General features: G+C 42.8%; 1 protein-coding gene across 4 annotated transcripts in view; it reads right to left on the bottom strand.

Annotated features, from left to right (window-relative positions):
* Positions 1 to 24,711, bottom strand: part of drosha (drosha ribonuclease III) — a 194,613-nt gene that overhangs the window by 48,273 nt on the left and 121,629 nt on the right. For all 4 annotated transcript variants that reach the window (XM_054766124.1, XM_054766121.1, XM_054766122.1 and 1 more), the window contains 6 exons: positions 17,416 to 17,554; positions 17,281 to 17,341; positions 16,257 to 16,316; positions 12,930 to 13,029; positions 11,192 to 11,294; positions 1,092 to 1,162 (listed from right to left, as the gene is read on the bottom strand). In XM_054766124.1, coding sequence (XP_054622099.1) covers positions 1,092 to 1,162; positions 11,192 to 11,294; positions 12,930 to 13,029; positions 16,257 to 16,316; positions 17,281 to 17,341; positions 17,416 to 17,554 — 534 coding nt within the window. The remainder of the gene's footprint in view (positions 1 to 1,091; positions 1,163 to 11,191; positions 11,295 to 12,929; positions 13,030 to 16,256; positions 16,317 to 17,280; positions 17,342 to 17,415; positions 17,555 to 24,711) is intronic.

The following is a 24,711-nucleotide window of genomic DNA, read 5'->3' as shown; positions in this document are numbered from 1 at the left end:
CAACGTCACAGTAAAACAAATTGTATGCAAAATGGAGATACATTTACACTTACCGTAAATTATGGCGTATAAGCCGCACCCACTAAAGAGGAAAACAGATTTGTACATACGTACATAAGCCGCACCGGTGTAAAAGCCACAAGTGTCCATGTCATAAAATGGCATATTGTGGCGCGCACGAGTCTGTGAGGACCAGGCTGCTGTTTATTTGACAGGAGCTAATCATGACCGATGAAAAAACTCACAAGCTCTTCGACCCATTGGAAATTGCAGAAGGTCATTACTCAATTTAACAGACTGAGTCACGGTTTCATCTTACAAACACTAAACTCATCACACAGCAACTTAACACTCAAACTGTATAGCTCAGAAATATAGAAACATGTAGAAACAGGAGCATAGGAAGCATCCAAAAGGGTGGATGGCGCTGCAATGCTGCCCCTGTCCATCAGAGGGAACCAGAGGACACCTGGAGCCCAAAGCCCAGAGGGAGTGGCTGACGTCATTGCACTGCACCAATGAATGCGTTGCTCAGACGCAATGCCTCATGGGAAAACTTTAAAATGTTGGGTTTTTTTCCATTTAAAAAACTCATACATGTTTGTATATTTGTCAAGTACGTCTTTTGAGTGTTAAGGTGTGTGCTGAATTTAGCGTCAGTACAGTGTTTTCAGTAAGATGACACCATGAGTCAGTTATGTTGTTCGTAAATACTGTTATATATAATGAACTCCTGCCATTTCCAGTGGGTTGACAAACTCGTTAGGAATGCACTGATAGCTCGTGATTGGCTCTCGCCAAAGAAAGCACCATCGTTTCCTCGCCAACTCCCAAGTGGCACTGTATTTAAACACCTAGTAATAGTTCTGAAGTAAAGGAGATTTCATGAGGTTAGAATTTAGCCGCACCGTTGTGTAAGTTGCAGGGTTCAAAGTTTAAGCAAAAAAGTAAAGGCTTATACACCAGAATTTTTTATTCAAATTAAACATCAAAAAAAGGTGTGTATTGATTTTACTATTGCGTCTAAACGTTTGCTGTGGCCTGGTTCAGCCCTGCCTGCTTTAGATGACGAGTGCAGAGGTTAAAATTACCTGGCCATTGAAGAGCAGCCTTCCAAAGAGCTGCCGGGCCTCCTCCAAGCCGCCCTCCAAATACACAGCACCTGCAAAAGACACAATCAATCAAGACTTAATTAATAGCAGCTCAAATATATATATATATATATATATATATATATATATATATATATATATATATATATATATATATATATATATATATATATATAAATAAAATAAATAATTGCTTTACATTTTTCCAAACCAGCATAGATTACTTGGATTTTTCAAACAACTATAAAAGTCACAGCAAATGTTGGGTGGAAAAAACAGCGTTGCTTGTCCGTGTAGCAGAGACATTTTAATGCAAGTAGTGCATATCCAAGCACAACAAAAATCCAAGGAACTGAGAATAAATTGAACAAAGGGTTGGTCTCGAATGAGGCACGGCTGCTGGCAGGGTGAATATAACAAACGCATCTATCTCTGCAGTGATGATTTGCAGCATCTGGCTTATTTTTTTATTTTGCTTTTTTTTTTTTTTTTTTTTTTTTTTAAACAAGTCAGCTCTCCTCGCCATGTTTTGTTCTTTTACTTCAACTCACTCCAACTATAAGAGTGCCTTTAAGCGGCGCGCAACTTCCAAGCATCACACTTAGGACGGCTCATTCAATTTAGAAAGCAATAACCACCTGGCAAATTGGGTATACAATCATGCAGCGGTTTTTATTACGTGCATAAATGAGGCGCGGGGAAATGGGTGCGCGAGTGCGGTCGCGAGTGGGAAGGCGCGCGCGAGGCTTCCATGGAAGACATCAAAAACATATGAGGGATTCATCATCTGGGGAGGGAAAAGTGCTTTCAGATGGCTAACAGGCCATTTGCACACCGACGCAGCCTCTGTGAAGATGCGGTGACATCAACGGGAACCATAAAGAAATAGAAATAAATGACAAACACACCCACTCTGTCTGCAGTGTCCTTCACAAACAAACTTACCATAACCCCTAACGTTGGTAAAATGTGATTAAGTCTGACTGTATCATCTCACCTGGCAGGACCTCGTTCACTCTTTGTGTACAAGAAAACTAAAAGAACATCTCAGCAGGACATTTTAACGCACACTTATTTCTGAAAACGTGTCGCATTTTCTCATTTGTAGAATGTAAAGGGAAACCTTTTATGCAATGCTAACAGTAATATGGTTCTTTAGAGCAGAGGGTGTCCAAGGTGCGGCCCGTGGCTAGTTTATATGCCCGTGGTACATTCTATAAATAGAATTTAACAAGAAAACCAAAAAAAAACAGCAAAAACAGAAAAATCAGCAGTAATTTTACAAGGACAAAGTTAAATCATGAAGAGAAAAAAATCGTCATGTGATGAGTAAAAATAGTTATTTTAGAAGCAATATAAATATAAATATTAAAGAAAGTAATTTTTTTTGTATAAGTCGTAATGTTATGAGGAACAAACAAAACATTGAATAAAGTAAATAGTCATAATTACACGTGAGAAGAAAATTAACAAGAAAAAAATCAATACAAATACAGCAGCAGAAATGAAAGAACGAGAACAAAGTAAAAATATTATGTTGTAAAGAATATAATAAATATATTGTTATTAAGTAATAAATATAAGTTGTATTCTAACGAGAAAAGTCGTAATTTTACAAGAATAAACTAAAATAAAATAATGTAATTTTATTAGCCGAGAGTGGAAATATGAAAGAAAAAAAAAAATATATATATATATATATATTTTTTTTTTAATCGTAATATTGTGAAAAACAAACAAAAGCATAATGTTGTAATTTTTGGAAAATGTTCTTGCAAAAAAAGTTAGAATATTATGGGAATAAAGTTCAAATATGGGAATAAAGTCACAATTCCAAGAAAAAAAATGTACAATAATAAAGTTCAACTAGAAAATGTAAATTAAAAAAAAGAAACTAAAAAAACAGCTGTAACTTTATAAGAATAAAAGTTCAAAGATTGATAAATATGATGTATTCTAATAAGATTTACGAGAATAAACTCGTAATTAATATAATATTATGAGCAATATTATGACCAAATTTATTTTGATACTTTTAGTAGCAATGAGTTGAAATATGGAAGAAAAAATGTTATTTTTAAAAGTCGCATTATTATGAAAAACAATCTAAACTAAATAAAGTTGTAATTTCAGGAAAATGAGGTTGAGGGGGGAAAAGTCCAAATTTTGGGAATAAAGTCATAATATTGCGAGAAGAAAATTGACACATTATTTAAGAAGAAAATTGAAATATTTGGGGAAAAAAAGAAAAAACATCAAAAATGGGGAAAACAGAGCAAAGTTGAGACTGTAAATGGCCTTTTTCCACCTACAGTATATCAAAGCTGAGATGCCGTTTTTCTTGAAATACATACAGTGTAAGTTCTTAGCATATCTACATGTGTTGCTTTACAAAACATGAAAGTGGCCCTTGTACCCTTTCATTTGTCACTATGTAGCCCTCAGTGGAAAAAGTTTGGACACCCCTGCTTTAGAGCCTTTTTATAAACACCATAGATGACAAGAATCTATTCTATCATCCACGTCTTTGCTTCATGTGCTCAAGCTGTGGCTTTTCATGACGTCATCAAGGAAAACCTCCCTCAGGCTTCGCTAAACATCTTAAAATAAATCCCCTTGCTCTGTTCTCCGTCAGTAAGTTTGATATTTTTTTCTTGTTGATGGCACTGCTGCTGACATAGCTATGCTAAGTGTTGCTGACATTGTTCCTGTCCTACAGTCTATATATGCAAAGTGTCCAATAGCGTTTCTTGGAGACACACTTTGCTGGAGACAGCCGTGGTTAACCACAGCTCATTAGCATTAAAAGGTACAGACATACAAAACGGAACTTCTTTTTACACTTGTAAAGAGTGTTTACAGTAGATATTAGATACTTTTTATATTGCTAACTTAACAGTTAAGTATGATACGGAGGAGTAGATCCACATCTATGACTCCCCAATTCTGGAAAATGACATTTATTGAGGATTGTGATGAATAAAATGGCCGTCCAGTTAGGCAGGGGTGAGGGTGCCATCTGTTGCTTTGGCATGCACTTCACATCCTACAATTTCCATGTGGACAGACATTGACTGAGATCATCCCCCCCCAACAGAAGATATTCTTTTTCCAAAAATACTCGTGCATGTGTGGCCTCTTGAAAGACAGCTCACAGTTTAACTCCATTCAGATGTGCACCTCAACAGAAGGGCTGCTGTAATTTTGGCATAACGTGGCTGGGCCGACCACATGAAGGTCTCCAGAGAGGAGTGGTTCTTCCCGAGATGTTCTCCACTAAGTATCAGCACCGGATTTGTGGTTTGTGCAGCATGTGGACCAGACTTTGAGATGCTGCTATGTGACAGATGTTGCCTCTGGAGACCAGCTGCGAGACCACATTTCGATGGTTTTTAAGTACCACTCGTGATACATTTGTGCGTGTGTGCGGAGACTGGGGATGGGGGGGCCACAAGGCAGTCGACTTTATTTGATGACGCGGCACATTTGGAAAGCTCTCACACGCTGGCGTCAAAGTCGTCGAAACACAAACTTTGCCTCTGATTACATTTTCGAAACTTCTTCCATGAAGGAGAAGAAGGTGGGAGAGAAAGCAGAAGAGCCTCGCGGGTAAGAAGGTATTAAAAATCTCAAAGCAACACCTTTGGTGTCAATCAAAGGGCCTTTGGATGAAGAAACCAAGATATGCAGTTAATTCACGCTGGAGTAGTCCTGACAAGGAGGCTGTCAGTGCAAAAAGTGTGCCCCAAAGCCATCCAATCAATTGCACAACTTGGTGCAATCATTAAATGGAGATGTGTGCTTCAGTCCGGCCCGGCAGTCTGCCGAGCTGCAGCTGACGGCCTCATCGCGCAGGCGCAAAGAGGTCCTGGCAATTAGACGTGAGCATCCCTTTGCAGGAACATCATGACCGGGCCAAACCGCTGCACGGCGGCACCACTGTCAAGCCACAGAGAGCTTGACCCAGTCGATGCGGAATTGAGGGGGCAATGGGCACAGGAGATCCTCTGTCATCGTTCCACTAGTTATTTACAGGCTTGCTTGACTTTTAGCTTAAACCAGGTGGACCCCAGCATCATTTGAGGCCCCTCAGCTCTTTATAATGTCCTGCTGTATATTCATGAGATAAAATAAACTAATAACTAGGAAGTAACAGTACGCCATAATCACGGTTCAGTACGTACCTCGGTTGTGAGGTCATGGTTTGGTTTACTTTGGGTACAGTAAGGGAACAAAATGACAACCGTAAAACTTAGCTTTCGTGTTAACAGCTTTTTTTTGGAATGAAATATAAAAAAAAACTGAACTGCTAATAGATAATTCATCTGTAAAATGTCCAATTTAAAATAATAAGAGTGCAACAATACAGACAAGTGAAAAAGTAAGAGTTTGAAAATTATTTTTAGTAAATGAAAGTTCCTTGGCTGAAGTGCAGCTTCTAAGCTCCAGCTTCTAGGCCCGTTCCAACACCTGTCATTCTTTGTCCATTTATGGATTTTCTCCGGAAAAGCCAAGTGTTCCCACGCAGAAGAGTTGAAGAGGATTTTCAAGCTCTGACTTCTGCTTGGCACCAACACGACTCCCACGTGTACCGTTACACCCTTTACCCCATACAGGTTGTATCATTTTTATATCAACCCAACTTCTTCAGATTAAAAAAAAAATACACCTAAAAACTAGGGATGCTCCGATCAATTGGCCACCAATCGCCAATTTCCGTGGACAAGCACGGAAGTACAAAAAATATCTCGTACTGGTATTACATCAACAAGTTTTAATTTAATACAGCATTAAAGAATAAGCACTTGAAGGAGTATGGTGAGTTTGAGGCTCACAATGTAATCATTAGTCAAACGGCAGCTGACGCACCCAAAACCCTGCACAACACTATCCCATATGTGCGTGACACTCAGAAGGCTAAGCAAATAACCTGAAAATAATTGAATTCATCTGACTAGATGACCAGCTTTCCTCAGTGGTGGAAGACACCGGGTTCGCCGACTGCAGTCTCCCTTGGAGGCCTGTTACTATACCTATACCTCCACCAGACGATACTCTCTCACGTTCAAAGTCTCCTTAAAGAAGGTGTCTCATCCTCTGTAAGTTTATATAAAATAAAATATTTCTGTCCCCAAGTGACAAAATAACAGAACCACTGCACTAGACAAAGGCTGGGCTGCACGGGATTTCTTTACAGTATCGACGCCTGACTATCGCGCGGTAGTTACACTTCCTGTCCCTCACTCATTGTGTTCCATGTGGAAAATAAGTAAGTACTGTAACGAACTACAAATACACCGTTACACCACAACCCCTGGCTTCAACCATTGCAGTGTTTTTAAACACATCACTAGGCCATACACAGATGTTAGCATTCCTGCAGTTTTGGGTGGTGACTTAAGGTGTTCAAGACTGTAAAACTGACCATCATTTAATATGCAAGATGCTTTCTTCCTGGCGCCCTTGGACAACAGACCTGACAATCGGATCTGCCTGGATTTAGATTGACGATAAGGACTGTAAAAACTCTGACTTGGAGCCAGGGAAATTGCACCATGCTGGAGGTCAGTGAGAACACAAACTCCATAATCAAGTTTTCCAGGAGAAGTGTTCAGCGCGAACGAGCCTCGGCCACACCATGCCTGCCTCTTAATGAATCTCCACATCTGTCAAAAGCCTCGTTCAGTCAGCCGTGCCGACTGGACCGTGCTATGTTTGGGAACAGAATCCCAATGTCTGAGAGCTTTCCGTGACCACTAAAAAGCGCGAGTCGGGGGCATATGAAACACCAGCGGCTGACAGTCACATTAATAACCCAGAATGAATTATTCAAAAACGCTCAGACTCTAATCCATCAAATAATATATTAAGCTCCCTCTCAGCTCAATAGGGGCTGAAGCAGCAGACGGACGCAGAAAACAACACATTAAAGACGAGGTGGGGGGAAAAAAAATGAAAGAAACTTTCAGCAACAAAGGCGTGCGCCATTGCAACATCAAACATCTTACTTTTCAAAAAATGAGGCGCGGGCCTACGACAACAACTTGCCAAGCAGATCTACAACGGCTGCAATTAACAATAGGAACAGCGCTCGCTCATTGAACGCACCGGCTGCATTGTGCACGAATCTGATATTGAGCGAGCGGGAGATAATCCTTTCTCTCCGTTCTTTTAATAGGAAGAGCTTAGAGAGAGCCCTCACAAAGGTTCACCATCTGTATCCCCCATGGCTGCTGGCAGCGTATAATCCACAGATCAACTGTACAAGGAAATTAGGGCCATAAAAACAGAGAGGGGGGCTTTTCTTCATCTGCCGCTTTCTCTCAATTCTTTTCAGTCGGAAGGAAGCGATGCGGCTTATCAGAGACAAGGACCTGAGAGGCAAACAGGAGGGCAATGGTTTCTATGAAGGCGGCGAATGGTTTTCTGCCGACGGAGAGGTAAAGTGGGCGCTGGTGGGCGGGGGCACGGAGAGCAGAAGGTGTGCAGGCCAAAAGAGCCCAAATGAGAATGGCCCACTCTGGCAGAAGTTAATGACAGAGGATCAGAAAAGCAAGATTTCCATTCAACACTTTGAATTATTCAGGGTTGCAGGGCACCCATTTGCATTGCAGATGCCTTTGCTTTCCATTCCTCCGCCGCCTTTCTTTCTCTCCCTTTCTCTCTCGCCGAGTGTGCGTCGGCAGCCAGAGAATTGCCCTGCCGCCGGCTCAGGAGATAGACACATTCTCTACTGCGCGGAGGGGGAAACTTTGCCCATGCAAAGGAGGAGATTATCTGCCACTTGCAACACAGCGCAGGTTCAGCGGTCACCGTGGCGAGAAACAAATAAAACAAAAGGTCAAAAAACATGCACACTAAGCCGTTGGCGGGCCGCTCAAATCTTATGAGCGTGTCATATTCCAGCACAGCTTTACAGAGAATGAAGCGCGAGGCGCATTTCAAATTGTGCACGAATGTGCAGAGCAGTGGGCTGGGTGTGGCAAATTTATTACCCATTGGTGGGAATTTTGTTGATTATTTAGAATGTAATGACAGTATTGCCCAAATGTAAGACGTTAAAGTCTGAAAAATATGGGCCGTCTTATACTTGGGATCTAGAGAGGACTACTTGCAAAGCAACAGGTGCCACCAAACTGAACCACCCCCCAGTCAGGGCTTTTCTTTCTGTCTATCATGCACTCACGCACACACACTAGTGAACTAAAAGGAATGCAGTTATGATGCCATTCTTAAGCTGACTTCGGGCGAGAGGTGGGGTACACCCTGGACTGGTCACCAGCCAATCGCAGGGCACATATAGACAATGATTCATTCACTCTCACATTCATACCTATGGACAATTTATAGTCGTCAATTAACCCAACATGCATGTTTTTGGAATGTGGGAGGAAACCGGAGTACCCGGAGAAAACCCATGTACGCACGGGAAGAAAATGCAAACCCCACACAGAGTATTAATAAAATATGATAAATGAAATATAATTTAAATCTTAATGGAAATTTGATTCTTTTAAAAGTATATTTTGGTCTTTTTTTTCTTTGAGTTTCCAAAAACGCGTCTTGAAAAACTGAGGTTGCCCTGGTTAGCGCGTTTTTCGGTTAACATCCGAAATGTGTGCCAAAATTTTGCCTTGGTTTGCGTTTGCCCGCTTGGTTGGCGTTCAAAATGGGTGCTGTTTGTTTACGGCGCCATCTTGGATCACGCGACCAAGACGAAATCTTGGGATACTTTCAAGTGATTGTGAAATACATTGTAGGCTACAGGCGCCATTTTTAGGCCAACAGTGTTTGTTTATACCAAAGTTTTCGTCTGCCAGAGAGAGATGCACGACGTAACAAATACATTGTAAAAGACAAAGGAGCAAGACCTCCGAATTTTACAGCTCAAAGAGAAGACCGGCGTTATTAAGAAGTATGTAAAGAACACATGGCCGCGCTGTGTCGGCACGAAATGACGGCGCTCACGCACGACTTGTTTACACCTTGTCAAGTACCGTTTACGTTGAGTGCTTGACAACAGTAACGATTAGACAGCACGATTATTGCACAGTTGTCCGAAAACCAATCAGTATCTGTTGTGACCACAATTTGCCTCAAATACCGTACGTGCAGTTTCATAGCATCCCAAACATGCCCAATCTCTGTGCAATTAAAATGGCATCAATAAAATGTTTGTGGTCCATAACATAATGCCTGCCCATACTGTAACAGTCACCATGGGCCACTCGATCTGCAACACAGGTACAGTTTATTGATGGCATTTGGAATGCACATAGATACCGTGACGAGATCCCGAGTTCCATTGTTGTGCCTGCCATGATTATGCATGGCCCCATGTTGCGAGGATCTGTTCACCTTTTCTGTAAAGTGTAAAAGAAAATCCCAGTTCTTGCATGACCAGCATACCCACCGTATTTGAGGCAAATGGTCACAATCAGATAAAGACAGATACTGGGTTTTCAGATCCACCCGAACACAGTAAAACTGCAGATTTTGGAGTGTCCTTTTATCGTGGCCAACCTAAGGCACACCTAATCGTGCTGTCTAATCAGCCTCTTGATGTGTGTGATATCGGTGAGGTAAAAACTATGAATTATGAAATCTCCCCAACACAGATTTAAACAGATTTCCGAACAATATTTGACATTAAAAAATGACTGATGGAAAAATCCTGACATGCAGGGTGATATTGTTCCAGTCCAGTCCTGTGGATGGCGGTAATGTGTATTATAAAGTTGTTGGGCTTTTTTTCCTCCCTACCACAGATTCATCTGTTGGATCTGGTGAGTCACTGTTCCACTTGGCCCCAACACAAGTGGATTGGAACAGCCAAAAGCGGAGAGTAATTGTTTGATCTGCACCAAAACGGCTTCTTCCTTGGCACATGTCCAATGATACAGTATGTCTCCATGACATGTGAGAGGGAAAAAAATTGCAAATGCTTGCCTGGTTAGGAGAGACTTTTTTTTTTTTTGCTGACAGAGACTGGGACGTGTTTTTCAATTTCTTATTTGTGAGAGGGGGAGGGTAGTTCCAGTGACAGCATGACTCATCATGTGCGTGGCATGTCTTCCAGCTAATAACAGCCAAACCCCGAGATGAGAGCGGCGGAAAGAGGAGAGCGGCGGAAACACAAAGACGTCGAGAGCAAGTCAGGGACGGCTCACTAACAAGGTCTTGAAGGGAGTGTTTGAGCTCCAAAACTGAAATGAAGATGACAAAAGTCCCAGCGAGAGAAAAGAGGCGACATCAAGACGACGCCCCTCAAAGGCGCGTCACTTTTTAACGTCTCGGATTTCTGTGGATGCGTGCATGTTTGGCAGTGTGTCTCTGACAGCACTTTCCTCGCAGGTTGCCTGAGAACAGCATGTTTATTCATCACTTTTATTAAGTTGAAATTCTAGATGGGGGAAAGTTGGACGGGATGAAAGCGAGGAGGCTTTCCAGTGTGGCGCTCCCACCGCCTCGCTCCAGTGTGCGCGGCAAAGAGCCCGCCGACAGCCACGGGACAGAATAGATTACCACTTTGTCTCTGCCGATAATGAACCCGTGACAAGTGCGGGAGGCCCGGGGGCCGACGGGGGGCCACGGTGCCAGTCAGCACTTTCATCTTGGAGCGACACAGGAAGAGGGAGGAGGGAGGCGTGGAAGATCTCTTTAAAGCCACCCGCTCTCTGCAGCCGTCGTCAGGCAGGCGCAGCAATCAGGATGGAGATAAGATAAGAAAAGCTGCAGACGCTGCAGCTCTCCAGGAGCGAGGGCTTAGCTCGGCAGGACCATCGGGTCGGGCGAAGAGAGGGAGAACCGAAATGTTTTTCCGTTTGTGTCTGTGTGGATGGAAGTGGTTTGTGCTCCTGATGCGAGGGGTTGAAGCATCTCCTGAGGTCAATAAAGGTCCAGGATCTTACTCCACGGAAGCAATTTACACAGCAAGGACACACACACTGACCAAGACAGATCTTAGCTTAAAGGAAGTACAGTTTTAAGGGAACAACATAAGACAAAAGCTCTGTACACCACAGGACGCCCAAACAAATACATACTGTAAAGTCAACGGACGGAGGCAACAAGCTCACCAATGAGGGCCTCAAAGCAGTTGGCCATGGCGTGACGCAGGTCAGACTCCCGGCACAGATCTGGTCCGTGAGCGTAGAGCATGAAGCGATCCAACTCCAGTTTCTGGAGAAGACAACACACACTCTGATAAGCTCATAGTAAAACTTTCAACACTAACAGAACTAAGAATAAGCATCTGGCTCGATAAGAGAGGCTTCAGAGAGAAATACTGTGCTGACCCGAATATAGGACGACCCCTCTTTTTCAAGACACTTTTGGAAAACTATTTTATATTTATATTATATTATATATTTATACATTTATACTTCTTCACCGTGACAGTTTTTCAATGATTCTGCTTCACTAACCCCCATTATCTTAAAATCAGCATCAGAACTCCTCTGCTTGCAAAGCATGCCTTCATGCTTCTCACGTTTGGTTAAAATGAACTCCTGTGTAATTTTTGTTTGATTAAATATTTTCTATTGAATTCAAATTTGTAGAATTTTATTTTCTATTGAATTCTAATTTGTAGAATTTTATCCAAATTAAATCTATTATAATTTTTATTGCTCTGCTAGTGTGGTTTGTTTGTCAAGTGTAAACTCAAAATACCAAAGCCCTGTGCACACAGAACCAGTGTTAAGATGAAAGAAATGACAAATACCAAATATGGCCTGTTGGCTTGCATATATACACGTCTCTAAACACCCAACATAAGACGGCGCAGGGAGGCGCAGAAATATCATAGGGCTGAAATATCGTCATTTTCGGGTCAAGATGGTAACTACTTCAGTGTGGTCCTTTGTGTCAGTGTGTACAAGAATAAATACAAAGAGAAAACACTTATGTTAAAAAGAGGCATTTCATGTCAATTTTTGCAAACTTATTTCCTGGCAAGCGCATCCAAACCCCAACTTGAACGGCAGAGGCGCGCACCCAGGAAACCGTCAGGGTGCTACTTAATTATGGCTGATAGCTGCTGGTGGTTGCCCACCCCCTACGGAACTACAATTCATGAACACTCCAGCTCTTAGGGAGCGCTCCCACTTTAAAGTCCTCCATGTGGCGGATTGCGCCGCAGCTCGATGAAGGTATATACAGTAAATCTCTCTCTCTCTCTGTGTGTGTGTGTGTGTGTTTATGTGTGTATGTATATGTGTATATATATGTGTATGTATGTATATATATATATTTCCTTGGAAGGATAATTACAAGTGTTCTCGAGCAGACGGTGTTAGAGCAAGAGAGCCCGCTAAACAAGTTGGCAACGTGGCGAGAGCTGGATCACGCTCACGTTAGCGCGAGCGGCAAATTGAAACAAAGCCGACTGCTGCTACGCGGCGCTAATGCAGATTGGAGCGGCTGCATCTTTGTATTCAGCGGGGAGCCACATGAAAGATGGAAGTTTTTAATTGCTTTCTCCACATCGCGGGACCGTTGCTGTTGTGTTTCTTTGCAAAGCGAGCCAGTCGACAATGCCCAGCTCTGCAGCAAAGACGAGGGTGTTTGAGTATTTCAGGAAGACATACAGGGGCTTGTAGGGTCCCCGCTCTCATCCTCCAAAACAACAACCTTTTAACTCCAATTACAAAACCTGTAAGGGCAAAAAATAAAAAAAAAAGGTACGGATGGCAGCTAGGTAGAATTCCTAGTCTCCCAAGTGCCTCGTTAAAGAAAAGTGGACTCTCAAACAATCTCCTGTCAGTTTGCGGACCTTTCCACTGGGGGTGCTTGTTTATGAGGAGGTGGGTTTACCTTAGCAAGCATGGCGAGGTGCTGGTTCTGCACTATGGCTGTTCTGTAGGTGGCCAGGCCTCCCTCCTCCAAAGTGGGAAAGAGGTAGTACAAGTGGACACTGTGGAGAGAGAAATTAAAATAATGGTAATGATTTAGGTCTTAGACAAAGCAGAAAATAGGAATACACCACGGACATACGACAGTCTACTTCCATTAAAAGTGAACTGTTGATTTATGTTCCCTCTTGATTTACTTATTTAACTCTTCTAGACCATCTGATCACTTTGGGAGCGCACAGAAAAACGAATGCTTCGCTGGTTCCACAGCTGGGTTTCCGGGAGAGCCGCTTCCATTTTCATCAAGAGCCAGTGTCGGCCCTAAACCGCAGCGTGTCATTTGATTTCATCGGAATTAAAACCGGCCACTTAATTCAAGTAATTTGTAATCAATCCAGAGATGGGAAAGCAGGTGCCGTTCTGTTTTCACAAAGTGACGATATGGTCCATTTGTCAGCATTTGAAATGAATAAAAACACTGGAAAATAATTACACTCTTTTCTACATCTGCATCTATCTGGGTAAAATAACTCCTGGGTAGTTTGCATTTCCTTCACGCCCTCAACAGCCCCTGGAAATGTGAAAAGTCCTATCTGGCAAGTCGATACTTTTATCAGGTAGTTTATTCACCGTAGCAATGTCAGTAGAAACCAGTGATGTGCAGTCAGGAGAGGCATGATTATTTTTTACATCCATCCATCTTCTATGCTGCTTATCCTCACTTGGGTCGCGGGTATGCTGGAGCCTATCCCAGCTGACTTCGGGCGAGAGGCAGGGTACACCCTGGACTGGTCGCCAGTCGCCAGTTAACCTAACATGCATGTTTTTTTGGGGGAATGTCGGAGAAAACCCATGCAAGCACAGGGAGATCTCGTGACTGTGTGGCCAATATGCTAACCACGAGGACACCGTGCGGCCCCTGGATTAATTTTCAAACAAATAAAAGAATTATGAATATTCGTCCATTGCACTGTGTCGTACATGTATTTTGTAAACAATTCCAATCATTTAAAACATTTAATGTAAAAATTACTGAATTTGCACATTCCCTGATCAAATGCAGGGCAGAAACATAATGAGGCTGCAGCGAGTCTCTCCTCTTGCGTTCAGTGCGTCAGATGAGCCTACTGTGAGTGCACTTCAATGAGTTGGATGGTGATTTCTGTTTGTCAGCATGTCGCCAATATAATGTTTGCAGAAACATTATATAACTGCTTTCTACAGCTCATCTAATGCCCTTAATGTAAGTATGACATAATAAATAATAAAATACCAACAAATGTCATAAGAAGGTGCTGCAGTACTCCGCCTCACCATGAAGGGGCAGAGTCGTGCCTGAGCTGGTAGGTGCTTGAATTAAATTGAATTATTAAATTACACAAACAGTAGCGGCCGCACAGTAGCCGAGTGGTTAGCATGTTAGCAACGCAGTCAGGAGATCGGGAAGACCTGGGTTAAAATCTCTGCTTGTGTGGGGTTTGCATGTTCTCCCTGTGAGTGTGTTCCGATTCCATTCCAAAAACATGCATGTTTGAGTTGGTGACTCTAAATTGCTGAATGTGAGCGTGGACGAATGGTTGTCTATATATGCCCTGCTATTGACTGGCGACCAGTCCAGGGTGCACCCCGCCTCTCTCCAGCATACCCCCTAGCGACCCTAATGAGGATAAGCGGCATAGAAAACAAGTCAAATGCATTAAAGATATTTTTATGCAGAATAAATTTGACTGTCAAGATGGAGCTCAGAGAAGGTGATCCTACTTTTACAACACAGTATCCATTCATCCATTTTCTATGCTGTTTAGAGTAACAGCTTTTCCTCGAGAAAAATTGGGTGCATGCACTTCATAAACAAATAAAAGGTAATACCACTAATGTTTTTTAAATTATAAAAAAAAAATAAATGGGACTAAGAAGCATTTTATGAACTTTATCTATTTTCTTCCTCTTTATGAGCAACCTGTATTGAAAAAAAATCTCCGAAGGAGTCAGTGCCTCACCAGTCATGAACCAGGTGGGGTAAATGAGAAACGTTCCTGCGGTGTTAAAGGAGCTATCTGACTGGACATATCAAAACTGAATGAAGTTTTCTGATAGAACTCTGAACTGACCAATCAGAGTTTGAACAAGGGGCCAAATATAATCTAGTCTATCAATTTTGGACAATTCCACACTCCTGGATTTAGGGGAACAGATTGAAGAGGCCCTTTTTGGTTTTCCTGGTGACACAAATGCTCCTTTGGAAGAATGGGCATAAACAAACTCCAACAGACACGTTCCAGGACCACATCCAGATCGTACTTGCTCTTTACTTGGTAGATCTTTGTAAAATATCTACTCACAGACATTGCAGTAGGACTTATTTATTTTACATCATCTGTTCCTAAAAGCTCGCACCCAACCCTGGCGCCGCACAAGCTCCCCACCATCACTCCTTGAATTTGCAAGAAGATTGTGCTGGCTGGAAGGCAACGTCTCAGATGGCCTTTCCAGGGCAGCTCGCTGTGAATGTGTGTGGGTTGGTTGTAGGGAGGGGATACCAGGCATTTGGTCGGATCTGCTGTAGCCATTTAACTGGACAAGAGGCTGATAAATAATTCACGGAGCCAGAACGCGGGTTGAGCATGTCTCATCCGACGCTAACAATCCAAGACGTGGGCAGAGGATGGGAAGATGGGAGGCACTCAGAAAATTCTTTGTTGTTTGTCTCTCAAAATCAAAATGCTACAGAACCAGGGAGGCATTGTTCTTTTTTCTTTTATTCCCAAATTCCAAAAATCAGTTCAATGTATTTTTTTTTTTTTTTTATAATAACGCGGTATGTGGTACTCTGAAGTGTACCGACTCCATGACTACACTACCAAAGATACCATCAAATGTTTATAATGAATACTTTGTCACTCTCTTTGTCTATTAGTCTCTGGTGACAAACTCCTGTGTGAGGAGGAATCCGGAATGATGCAGGGTGGCTCCCTCCGTAGGTAGTGTGCAAGATTAATAATAGTTACCTACAATTAGCTAGGCTAAGTGTCGGGCAGCAGTGACCGCATACGCCCCACAGTCAATAACACACTGAGCATTGCAGACTGCTAATTGCAAGCTGTCATGACAGCTCTGAGGCCAGCAAAAAAAAAAGGAGGAAATAGGAATTATATCTCTCTTCCAATTACCAGTAAATCGTCTCCAGCAAAGACTTTCGTGACAGACACCCAAAGAAAGAGGGAAGAGGAAAAGAGGTCTGACAGTGTTGCAGTCTACTTCAATTAGCAGTTGCGTCTATCAAGCTCACCTGGTGAGGAACTCCACGACTGCGTCGCCCAGGAACTCCAGCCTCTCGTTGTGATTGATCCTAAGGATATGGGGAAGGGTGGAGATGTAAGCGAGGTGAAATACAGTGCAGAAAAAAAACACACACTCGACGAGCAGAGTGCTCAGTAAATGCTGAACAACACTGGCAGATAATGGTTGGTTCCACTCGTGTGATACAGTGTGTGTAGAACAGGACAGGAAAAGGCAGCAAAATCAAATACAGTCAAACTTGTCTATAGCGGCCACTAAAGGGAGTCTGCAAAAGTGGCCGCTATAGACAGGTGGCCTCTATAGACAGGTTGGCGTCCAGTTTGAATGTTGACCAGTAGAGGGGAAAAAAAAGAAAAAAAAAGGGAAAAAAAATAATAATAATGTTGACCAGTAGAGGGCACTGCAGACTGCGGATAAAAGTTGTACAGCACTACTAGGCTTGTTATTATCATGGTTCATGGTTTTAATTCATCCTGAACATGCATATGAGTCAAACAGTAGCACATCACATAGTACAATTCACAATTTTGCATGTCCAAAAAGGAGTAGGAGCATTGGCTGGACAGCTATGTAGTGGGGCTTGTTTAACCTTTGCCTTGTGGGCAAGCAGGAAGGAGAGACGATGCTGAGAGATGTGTGCAGCATGGGGCAGCAAATTTTTCAGTGGCCTTCTATAAAGGTGGCCGCTAAGACAGGTTTGACTTTATAATGGTTTCTTCTTCGGCTCATGTCACATTTATTTACAAAAGTTTCATGGAAATTGGTTAAGTAGTATTTGTATAATCCCGCTAATAAAAAAAACAGATGGAAACACAGGTGATAACAAGCAGTCGCACTGCCCTTGAAATTAGCTTGTCTCATTTCCGCCCTGAGATATCTTGTCTTTCCACAGTTAAAAGCTAATTTTCCTGTCAGCGGGCCTGCAGGGAATATTAATCACAAGGCCCGTACCTCTGATTGCCCCCGCGGTTAGCGATAGCATGAACACATATGTGTGTCTGCAGGCGGCCTACCTGGAGGGGGACGGGTCATCCTGGCCCAGGCGAGACATGATGTTAATCAACGTGTTGATTCCTGAAAAGAAAAAACGAGGTCAAAGGGTGCGGTAAGAGGAAAGAAAAAGAGTAAAACAACACAAAGCCACTCACCCTTCTTCCTCATGTACATGTGGTGAACCTTCCTGTCGCCATATTTGGGCTGACGGATGCCGCAGTTGGAGAGCGAGTTGCGGGCGTGGTCAGGGTTCATGCCGAAGTTGAGATGGTGGCTGGGATGTGTCATGGCCAGCTGAAGGTGAGGAGGGGAAGGAAAAATTACTACACTACTGAACAAAATCTGAAACGTGGATTGTAACCAAGTGAAAGTAGAGCATCAAAATGCAAAATGAACAAACAGGAGACGATGAACATGAGACTATGTTCGCACTGGTGATGCAACAATCCGCGCTGCATATGTTTTTTTCCCAATACATTTACACTGTGTGTGTGTGTGTGTGTGTGTGTGTGTGTGTGTGTGTGTGTGTGTGAGTGTGTGTGTGTGTGTGTGTGTGCCTGTCCAGGCTAGCGAAAAGCTCTCCCCGTGATGTAATGTCCCATTTCCCACACTACAGATATTTCAAAGTCAGGGGCAGTCTGCCGAAAAGCAGTATAGGACAGAGCATGTACTGTATCAGAGTATAGGTGACAACAGCCGCCAGTCTGTATCGGGGATGCACATGGCCGACTCGGACATGGTGGATCTCAACTACGTGCCGTGACACCCACCCCACGCCTCTCTCCCTCCCCATCTGGGCCCAATGTCGAGGCGCAGTGCACATGTTTTTGAACACTTCACCTCCGTAAGCTGACCAAGATACTAATTTTTGTAAATATTTTTTTCATTGTACTTTCCTTAAAAGTAATGTCAAAATCTCATGTCGTCCTCGTAGACTCAATCTCATGTAATGTTCTCTCTTTTACGCACAAAAATGGGCCGAAAGCGCAGCCCAAATACTCAGCTGTATGGTTGCACCCCTAGCTCATCTGACCTCCTGATGGCAGTGGCAAATGGCTTTCTTCCTTTGGCGGGATTGTTGAATTGCACAAGAAAGGCCACGTGCAGGTTGGATGCAGCAAAACGTCCTGAGGGTCACGAGATCAAATCGTCAAGTGTTGCAGACTTGTTGCCTTTGCGATTTTGCCATCAGGAGTTTTTGTTCCTCTGCACACAAAAGGTGGTGTTTTTGTCAATAAAAGGAAAAAGCTTTTGGCAAAGACTGCGACACCCCAACAATGCGATGGTGGCCTTTCAGGTTATTTGCTGGACAATTGACACGTATGACAATATGTTACAGCTCTGTCATTGCGCTTCAGATAAAGTTTCCATTATACGACATTCAGCTTTGCCTGGAAAGAGTGTGACTGAAGAACATCTTGCACTCGCTGAGGGGAGGGAGGGAAAAAGGGGGAAAAAAAAAGATGGGACAAGCATTTATCAATCTTACATTAGGAAAACGCTAATCTCAGCCAAAAAAAATATACACAGCTGCTCTCCCCCGTGTGCTTGTCTCCTTTCAGCCAACTTCAAATCAATTTCAAGCTCCAATGAGACTTACAGTATATGTAAAAACCTTAAAGCCGGCGCTTCAATATTTAGCGCCGTGCGAGAGGCCTTCAGCTTTGAAGCCGTGAACACAGACGCGACAAATTCTAACAGCCATTGTGCTTTTTTGTCTCGCTCTTTTCTGTCCGAGACGAGCGGCTTTGTTTGGCACATCCAGACGTCTCAGCGCCATATTGACAGTTGGATAAAAAGCAAATAAAACGACAACACTTGCCGTTTTGTTTTCTTCTTTGCGACTTGAAGTCCACCCCCCTCCCCCCGCCAAGCAAACTGAAGGAAAAGAAAACATCTGTCATTCTGCAAACACCGCGGCTTGTTTGCACTTAAGGACAACATCCAAAAGCAGCATTGTCCATTTCGAGACAACTGAGGTTTGTTTGCTCCACTCAACTTAAATCAACCCAAGTGTCCCCATCACTGGCCGGGATGATGCCCCGCTACCACCGGCTGGACGGGAGTTTATATCTGGATGAATAGAGAAGAATAGAGATAGACTGCATGGCTGATGACCAATCAGATGTCTGCTTGGCGACACCACTCATCTCGCAGCGTCTCATTTACTCTAGCGCATGAGTAAACAAGCTTTTCATATCACACTTGTTTTGGGTGTTTACATGTCAACATACAAAACACACTGGAGCATACACTTCTGAAAGTGTTTCGAAGCCAGAGTTCCAGAATACAACACGCGTAAACACTAAAAACAGTGGTCGTGCCATGCGTACTTTATATCATGTGCTTTAGGACTACAGATGGTCTGTTTTGTGTTATGTTTCCAGTTTACGTACGCACTCCTCAAATTATTAATACTGTACAAAAAAAGAAAGACAACTATTTCCACTCCCCTCCAAAAGTTCGGGAACACCTGCTACTTTTGGAAGGGAGTGCACATGCAGCATTTTTGTTCTTTTTAGTTCATTACGTCTTCCAATTGCAGTCCATCAAAGAAAAGTGAAAGTGAAAATGGACATTGGAAAATGCTTGGAAAAAAAGAAATTTCAACCGACGTTGGCTGCATGCTCGGTCCGAGCCACTTTAATGATGAAGGATAAAGATGGCATCTTTGAACATGCGAAAAGGATCTGCTCCTATGAAATGGACAGTGATAACAAAACAGCGCAAAAGGTCTCATTATTGAGACTTCCTCCTCCCAATAAACCTGTCTCTCCCTCCTTTGCAGCGCCCCGTCCCGTGTTCAAGACAGAAGTTGTTGTATTTATTACCTCAGCCAAGGAGGTCTTGCTTTTTCCGGTGTTTATATGTTTGTATGTTTTTTAACTTGAAAAGTTCTGAATGGATTTGGATGAAATTTTCAGAAATTGTTGGAAATGGGATACGAAAGAAGGTTCTACAAAATATCAAAGACTGATCCAGACGATGGAATAATTCCGGACACTAGGATCCAGAAAATGAAGGAAGAATAGGGGACTTTTGGAATTTTCATCATAGGAAGACAACAAATGAAACTATAAACATGCAACAAACACCATTATTATATAGCCAAGACACGGTGCCAATGGATTTGTTGTATCTTCAAGAGTTATGGTGCTGGATCCAGAAGAAAACCGCCACTACGGAAAATGCGATTTCATTATACAGTAGACGCCCCTACAACGTAAATAATCCATTCCGAGAACCTTTATGTTATAGGGTTTTTATGTTATACGAAGCGCAAAATACATGTAAATAGCTTAATCCGTTCCAAGATCTTCCCAAACTCACCCCTTTGGCACTTCAAAATATTCAAAGTCCACCAAATATAAAAATGGTGCGAAAATAAGAAAACGTTAGCATAAACATAGTAGAGTAACATTCTAATATAAAATAAGACAATAAATACGATTACTGTAAATGAATAAAAGTGAAAAACAAAAACAATCCTACCGTTCATGAGATGTCTTGATCAGGAGCGCAAGTGGAGGCATAACTGTGTGCTGTATAACTCAGCCAATGAGATGAGAGCGTAGGCGGTGCCCCGACAATCAGCCAATGAGATGAGAGCGGAGGCGGGGAGTTAACGCGCTTGGTGGATGTCTGCCCTCTGAGTGCTTTTGTAGTTACTGTATTGTTTCATTTTTGCATTTAATCTTTTTACTACTGTATTTTATCGGGGGGAAACGCTTCTTGAGACGTCATCTGTACTTCTGTGAAGAATGTGTCGGACGATTCGCTCCTCATCCGAAGAGCTTCGTCAGCAAACTAATAAGTGCTGGTAGCCTAGGCAGGCCTTAAATACAGTAAGAGTGGGCGGAATTGGTGTGCCAACACCCTCCTCCAATTGGTTCCTTACACTAAGCCTGGGCGGAGTTGTGGTGTAATCCTCTCCTGCCATTAGCACCTCCGATCAAAGGGAAGTGTAGCTCCCTGTAGTTGGGTATGAACGACTGATACTGGCTCGTTAGCATCTATTGTTCTGGCTCGGCCCTGGCTCCACCTCATTTGCAAGACTAAGAGCTGTGGGTTTTGGTCTCAGTAACCTGCTGAACACAAGGTCCAAATTAAACCTCAAACCACCATTCCGATTCAATGATGGGTTCTGTTGTTTGACAAAAATAGCTTTCTTTACTCCTCTTTCAAACCATCTGTTTTCTTTCGCCAAAATCTTTACCTCACTGTCCTCAAAAGAGTGATTGGTTGCTTTAAGGTGTAGATGTACTGCTGATTGAGGCCCACTAGAATTGTCCCTGCGATGTTGATAAAGCCTTTTTTGGAGCATTTGCTTAGTTTCCCCAATGTAGTGCTCTTTGCATTCCTCATCTTTACAGTGGATGGAATAGACCACATTGCTGTTTTTCGTTTGGAGCCTTGTCTTTAGGATGCACTATTTTTTGTCTCAGGGTATTTACTGGTTTGAAATAGGTAGGAATTTTGTGTTGCGATAAGATCCTCTGGAGTTTTTCGGAGACCCCTGCTACATAAGGGACTACCACTCCTCTCCTTTTTGCTTCTGTGGGCTTTTGGGTTTCTTTCCCTACTCTCTTCTTTTGACATTTGTTAAAAGCCAACCGCGGGTACCCACAGGTTGAGAGCGCTCTCTGGACATGTTGTGTCTCCTTTTTCCTTCCCTCAGCACTAGTTGGTATTTGTTCCGCTCTATGTTGGAGGGTCCTAATAACCCCTAGTTTATGTTGTAGTGGATGGTTTGATTCAAAAAGCAGGTATTGGTCAGTGTGTGTGGCCTTTCTAAAGACCTCTGTAAGGAGCTGTCTGTCCTCTCCTATAATTACCTTGCAGTCTAAGAAGGCTAGTTGGTTCTCTTTAGCGTCCTCGCGAGTAAATTTGATATTGGTGTCCACTGCATTGATATGATCTGTGAAAGACTGAATTTCCTGTTTTTTGATTATGACAAAGGTGTCATCCACGTATCTAAACCAGTGCCTTGGTTTTGTCCCTGAGAAGGATGTGAGAGCCTGTTTCTCCATCTCTTCCATGCACAAATTTGCCACTATGGGTGAGACTGGTGAGCCCATAGCACAACCATGAATTTGTCTGTAAAATTTCCCTCTAAACTGAAAATATGTAGTGTTAAGGCAAATTTCCAATAATTGGCAGATGTGGTCAGCAGAGTTGAGTCCTCGAGCAGTCTCTTCCTCACCACTGAGACTGCTGCTGAGGTGGGGACAGATGTGAAAAGTGAAGTCACATCATCAAGACACCAAAGTTTCCTCTGGCTCCAATCTGAGGTCTTTGATGCTCGCCACAAACCCTTTTGTGTTCTCTATATGATGATCAGTGTTGCCTACCAATGGGGATAAGACTGTTTTTACATATTTAGCTACATTGTACGTGGTAGAGTCAATGCTACAGACAATGGGTCTGAGGGGAAACCCTTCCTTGTGAATTTTCGGAAGGCCACAGATTCATGGTGTAGCCTCCCCAGGGTATAACCTATGATACATCTGTCTGTCAATTAGTTCTTCCTTCTCTAACTTTTGGAGACAGTCTATGATTTCTTTCTTATACCTACAGGATGGGTCCCTTTTTAGTTGCTCATATGTGTAGGCATCACTAATTAGACTTTATTTTTTCTTCATAGTCCAACGTGTTGAGAACCACTGTGCATCTGCCCTTATCAGCTGGTAAGATGGTGATGCTCTCATATTTCTGCAGAGCCGCTAATGCTTTCCTCTCACCTACCGTGATATTGGACGGTGGTGGTTAAGCACTAGTGAGAAGGGCCGATATTCTCAGACGAAGGTCCCCTGCCTCTGTTCTAGAAAGGTTATTGTTCCTGATGGCCGATTCAGCTGCTGTGATATAGTCTACTGTGGGTATCGTTTTAGGAGTCATTGAGAAGTTGAGACCCTTGGTTAATACTGCCTTCTCTGTCTCTGAGAGGCTTCTGTCTGACAGATTTTTGATCCAATTTTCTTTAGTATTGGTTTGATTCCCCCCCTCCTTAGTGTTTACGACAAGCTGTGGTCGATTTTCCAATAGAAGTTTCTGGAATTTTCCCTTATGCCTTTCTTTGGTTTTGCTATGGTGCTTCATATAACCCGATTTAATAAATTCACAAACCTCCTGATAGGTTTCGTGCGTAAGCTGGGTTTGCAATCTCTCATAGAAGGTTTCTACTTCAGACTGTTTATTTTGTATCTCTATGTTAAATCTCCTAATTCTCAAATTCTGTATTTTTCTGATGTAGTTTAGTTGCATTTTCCTTGCCAAGTGTCCTTGCTCAAGGGACGCTTGCCTCATGCATTTGGGGATTAACCTACTCTGCCCGCATCTAAGATTGAATCTGAGGTGGTTCCTTAAATCTGCTAAGAGTGGCCTTTTCTAAGCTACGTACCAGCAGAAGGATGTCTCTCCCAAAGTTGGTAGCAATGCGTCTGTGTAGGCTCTGTCGTACAGGAGTTGTCCATCGAGGGAAAGGCTTCTCGTCTCAAGAAGCCTTTCCCTCGATGGACAACTCTTGTATGACTGAGAGCCTCCACAGACGTACTGTATTTTATGTGTCATTTATGTACTTTTAACAACATGAGTACCATAAGCTCTCCAACTAACCTCAATTGGAAACATATATGGTGTTTATCCACTCATTATACAATGTTAAATCATTAAACAAAGATTTATTGTTTGTTAAATGTTAATTTTATCTGGAATCTACTTGTCATTATCCACGCACGGCACAGTGTTGTTTGAATTTTACTCCTGTACCACTATTTTATTCTCTAGTTTTTGACACATTTTATTTTGAGTGGTGAGCATCCAGCAGCTTTTCTATCTCTGCATGCGCTTGAAAATGTTGCCACTCGGCGACAATACTATTTACAACAGTGCCTGGCTGAGCAGATTGCTTCAAATCTAGTGCTCATTATTGCATGACACTGCATGAATACTCATTACGCCATAACACATATTTGATACGTATGATGTAATATGTAGTCCAGTCATCAAATAGCATGACTGCGTGGTGATTTTTGATCCCATCACCATGGAATTGCACACGGCGAGAGCTGGTGTAGAGGCATAGTCAAACATTATTCATCATTTAGACAGACTGGAATGCTGTAAAATCCAACGCGAGCCAGCGTGCCTCCAAACAGAAGGTCTACGGAATGTTGTGGCGGGCGAGTGAGCGAGCTTCGTCATGAATAATACAATAAATGAAATACCGATGCACACACTGCGGCACGTGTCGGGGGTAGCGGTGGTGTGGTGTGGGGGGGCACAAACACAGGCATGTGGCATCAGAACCGGGCTCGAGGACTTGTACACTTGAATTATTGAGATCCATTGTGGTTCCTCTCGTTGTGCCAGCGTGGGTCAAAAGTAAAAACAGAAGGGGCTCAATCAACGCATGGGGGGGGGAACAGGATTAAGGACGGGCCTTGATGGAT

This window comes from Dunckerocampus dactyliophorus, chromosome 21 (assembly GCF_027744805.1).
Source record: "Dunckerocampus dactyliophorus isolate RoL2022-P2 chromosome 21, RoL_Ddac_1.1, whole genome shotgun sequence".
Lineage (NCBI taxonomy): Eukaryota > Metazoa > Chordata > Actinopteri > Syngnathiformes > Syngnathidae > Dunckerocampus > Dunckerocampus dactyliophorus.
The sequence above is the reverse complement of the archived record's forward strand: the minus strand, read 5'-3'. Positions and strand labels throughout refer to the sequence as shown.